This window comes from Protobothrops mucrosquamatus, unplaced genomic scaffold (genome assembly GCF_001527695.2).
Source record: "Protobothrops mucrosquamatus isolate PMUCROS unplaced genomic scaffold, P.Mucros_1.0 scaffold3411, whole genome shotgun sequence".
Classification (NCBI taxonomy): domain Eukaryota; kingdom Metazoa; phylum Chordata; class Lepidosauria; order Squamata; family Viperidae; genus Protobothrops; species Protobothrops mucrosquamatus.
The window spans coordinates 23,144-27,675 of record NW_015389392.1 but is presented as its reverse complement, the minus strand read 5'-3'; the positions used below and the strand labels follow the sequence as shown (position 1 = coordinate 27,675).

General features: G+C 41.9%; 1 protein-coding gene across 2 annotated transcripts in view; it reads right to left on the bottom strand.

Annotated features, from left to right (window-relative positions):
- LOC107297609 (septin-2) overlaps positions 1–4,532 on the bottom strand; it is a 34,491-nt gene that overhangs the window by 25,007 nt on the left and 4,952 nt on the right. Inside the window, exons 2-4 of one of the 2 annotated variants that reach the window (XM_015826972.2) lie at positions 3,981–4,079; positions 1,850–1,902; positions 664–763 (exon numbers count right to left, since the gene is read on the bottom strand). In XM_015826972.2, the coding sequence (XP_015682458.1) occupies positions 664–763; positions 1,850–1,876 (127 nt within the window). In that variant the 5' untranslated portion in view covers positions 1,877–1,902; positions 3,981–4,079. The remainder of the gene's footprint in view (positions 1–663; positions 764–1,849; positions 1,903–3,980; positions 4,080–4,532) is intronic. The other variant, XM_015826973.2, reaches the window with a different exon arrangement.

Below are 4,532 nucleotides of genomic sequence, written 5' to 3'. Positions count from 1 at the left end.
TCTGACTTTCTCTTTCTTATCTAGAAATAAAAGAAAAAGCCAAATCTGCACGTACGGCAATCTGCTTTCATTTTATTCCCCTAACAATCGTCTTATGGGGAGATAAATTTCATCCTGGATGCTAAAAATCATCTTAAAATCCCAAAGGGATTTAATCCAGGGTCCAACTCCGTAACTGATACACCGCACTGCTTCTGCAGTGGTTGCTCTGCTCCGTATTTTATTTAGTGACTTGATTCCAGGTTTTTGCACAGCACTTTATCAAAACCTTTAGGTGGCTTACACAGATAAAAGCAAGAAAGGAACGCCCTAGAAACCAAAATTATAAATAATATTTGGAAAGCATAAAATGGATCATCTTCACCACACCCAATAAAACAAAGCATCCACAATAACAACAACAATAATAATAATAAAAATTGGAAGGGACTTTGGAGATCATCAAGTCCAACCCCCTGCTCAGGCAGGAGACCCTATACCATTTCAGACAAATGGCTGTCTAGTCTCTTCTTAAAAATTTCCAGTGTTGGAGCATTCACCGCTTCTGGAGGCAGGTTGTTCCACTGGTTAATTGTTCTGACTGTCAGGAAGTTTCTCCTGAATTCTAGGTTGCTTCTCTCCTTGATTAGTTTCCATCCGATATGGAAAATCAAATCCACGTACCGACAACCATGAGGGTGAATTCAAACCCTTTCTTAACCGACTTCCGGTGAACTTGGTTGGGGAGATTGGCAAACCCCACGTATCCAGCCGAGTCGGAAAACTGGAACGAGAAACCCATTAATGAAAGCAGCGAATTGGAGGCGGAATTTATGAAAACACACCAAAGTTGGGAAGTTGCAAGCTGGAGACCAGGATCTTAAAAGTGAAATATGCAAGGAACTTAAGGAGAACAAAAATAAATAAATAAAGCAACCCATCAGACAAGTGTTCCTCAGCCTTGGTGACTTTTAAGATGTGTGGATTTCAATATATAGGTGGCTGGGGGGGATTCTGGGAATTGAAGTCCACAAATCTTACAGTCGCCAAGGTTGAGAAACGTTGCTGTATACTGAGTTGTAATGGGAATACTGTGGTTCCTATTTCCTTTCCCTGGCTTGTATGCAAGTGGAAGAGGGCGACGAACGTGGTTTAAGAGGAAATCTCTGCAAGAATTACACAGAGTCTCTATAGACTCTCACTGCGAGAAAATACGGGGTTAGTTTTACTTCCTCTTTTTACCACTTCTTGAGAATCTGAAGCAGCAAAGGAATGTTTGGAAAAGCATTTCGTTTCGCCCTGTAGGGAGATCTCAGCTTTCTACTCAATCCAAAACCAGCTTAAATATCAAACTGGATTGGCTGCATAACAACCATCATTCACAGCATACGGCTGTTTTACTCGTTCATTCGCAGATAATAATGAAGAAACCCAAGAAAATCTTTTGTTAGCTATCCTTTGCTTGAAAATTCATGCTGAAAAGTTATGTTTAAAACATTGGGCTGTGGAAGGGGGGAAACCAGGATATTCAGTCAATTTTATACTAAAGATTCCTGTCTCGTTTTGATCTGCTGTTGTTATCCACTGTTTTCTGCAATGGATTCGGCAATTTGCAGAAAATTTTCTATTCTTTTTCCTCCAGTCTGTCGAACAGAAAGTTGAACGAATAAAGCTGGATTGTTTCAAGTTATGAAAGTGGGCTATTTATTTAAACAACAATAATTCTCTAAAATTCCTTCCAGCTGTTCTTTTCTTTACTGTCCCGCCCCAAAGTGATGGCAAAACACAGCCTTTAAACCCTAAAAGCCAAAATAAAACATTGAAAGCTAAGAATTGTTTTGATGGGCTAATGTCCCAAGTTCTAACTCACCTTTACTTTTTCTCCAGACTGAGACATGTTCCTGCACACCAAATTTCTAAAACCTGGGGGGGAAAAAATACAAAACATTTATGCACTAAATCTGAAACCTATTAATCAATCTTTCCATTTATGAGGCTGGAATCCAGAGACACAAACATATTCATGTATGCTGAATGTGTATTTTAATAATAATAATAATAAAGTTGGAAGGGACCTTGGAGGTCATCGAGTCCAACCCCCTGCTCAGGCAGGAACCCTACACCATTTCAGACAAATGGCTGTCCAGTCTCTTCTTAAAAACTTCCAGTGTTGGAGCATTCACCGCTTCTGGAGGCAGGTTGTTCCACTGCTTGATTGTTCTCACTGTCAGGAAGTTTCTCCTTAGTTCTAGGTTGCTTCTCTCTTTGGATAGTTTCCATCCGTTGCTTCTTGTCCTGCCTTCAGGTGCTTTGGAGAATAGCTTGACTCCCTCTTCTTTGTGGCAGCCCCTGAGATATTGGAACACTGCTATCATGTCCCCCCTCATCCTTCTCTTTGTTAAACTAGACATACCCAACCGTTCCTTATATGTTTTAACCTCCAGTCCCCTAATCATCTTTGTTTTTTTTTACTGAACTCAAATAAAAGTGAGGTGTAAAAAAGAACGCTATGTATTCAAGGGCGAGTCACATGGAATGCATCATTAAATGACTAATATTTAGGTTTTTTATCCTAGTCCACCCAAGAGGATGCATTCCAATGAATGGGTCATGTTTAGTAACAAGGAAGTACAAATTGAATATTCTTTGGTATAACACAAAGGCTACCTACACACTGAATGCGTGCATTACTTAATCCATTTGGGCAATCATATGCAGAGAATCATACAATTCTGTTTTGTAAGCCACAAAAGAGACAATCACGTCTCCCTCTTAGCAAGAGAAACCAATCTGGTTTCCTACTACAATGATTTTTTAAAAAGTTTTAAGAAGCAAAGCAAGGATAACAAGCTTCACTGACATATTAGAGCTCGTTTTAAAACTGTTAATCATGCTTTCCAAATTGAACTATAACATGGCAATGCAATTAAGAAGCCTTTCTGATGGGGTCACATACATATTATGCCACAATTTTTTTTTTATCTGTAGCCTAGCTTAATGGCCAGACTTGACCCACAAAACATGTAGACCATGGTTTGTGATTTAGCCTGAGGTGTGGATCTAGCCCACCCTGCTTGCTCAGAAGGAAAACACAAACACCATCACGTACCCTGAATTTCTGCCTTCCTGCCAAATTGGTAACTTAACAACCTCCAGGTCAGTACGACAGTAATGGCCAGGGGTAGGCAACTTTGGCTCTTTTAGGACTGGTGGACTTCAACTCCCAGAATTCCTGAGCCAGCCATGCTGAGGGGAAAGGGAGAGGTTTCCAAGCTGAGCCATGCTGGCTCAGGAATTCTGGGAGTTGAAGTCCACGAGTCATAAAAGAGCCAAGGTTGCCTACCCATGATATAGGCAATCCTTGATTTATGACCATAATTGAGCCTGGAATTATGGTCGCAAGCTGTGCTAGTCATTAAGCAGGTCACCATGCGACTTGTGACTGATTTTACAACCTTTTTCACGGGCGTGTCGTAAACAGATACGGGTGGCCATTAAATTATTGCCACAATTTTCCCACAAAATAAAAACTGCTCTCCTCTATCGGAACCACGACACACTTGAGGCCATTAAGCAAATCCATTCTCCACAACGGGTATTTTTTGCCAGACAAACCAAAATGCCGGTTTATGGCAAAATACAACCAACTGCGGGAACTTCAAATCCAGATTTGAAGTAGCCGTGGGGAGGTCTGTCAGAGCTTCGAACGGCCGCTAAGCAATCCGTCGTACCTTGGGGACTATCTGCCGTGCTTTGAATCTCGGGTTGCAGAACTTAAGAACCTCTTTCAAACAAATGGAACAACGCTAGCATCCGAGCGGTCAGGCAAAGACTAACCTTGGGTGGGGGTTTGTGACCGTGTCTGTGTGGACGTGCCTAAGGATGTCGCCTGTGCATCTTTTTTATATGAAATTAATTGTTTCTTTATTTAGACTACCTGCAGCCACCGAAGAGGAAAGGCACAAGACATTTCAGCACTGTGGGGGTTTTGTCGAACGTACCTCGGTCTGAAAGGGAGGAAGTGACCTATAGAAAGACACCTGCGAGGCTTCAACCACAGATGCTTTCCTGTTCCGAAAGAGGCAGGATGCGATCCAAAGCTGTAGAGGGGAAGGGGGGGGGGGAAGGAAACCAACAGGTCAGTGAAAGGCTTGCACTCCAGGAAAAGGGATAAATGGCGTGAGTTTTGCACTTTTTTTCAGCTTCCCCTATTGCAGGGGTAGGCAACCTTGGCTCTTTTATGACTCATGGACTTCAACTCCCAGAATTCCTCAGCCAGGCATCCTGAGGGGAAACAGAGAGGTTTCCAAGCTGAGCCATGCTGGCTGAGGAATTCTGGGAGTTGAAGTCCACAAGTCATAAAAGGGCCACGTTTGAAGGCCCCTGCACTAAACAAAGGATTGTAAATCCAGGATTATCTGTATTCAGTGGTACTTCAGTAAAGAGTGCAAGGACTGAGGATAATAATTAGACATTATGTCACTTGCAAACGGAATGTCTCAAGTTTAACCAGCAGCTATTATGACTTTTACATCAAAGTAAAGTTTTTATGC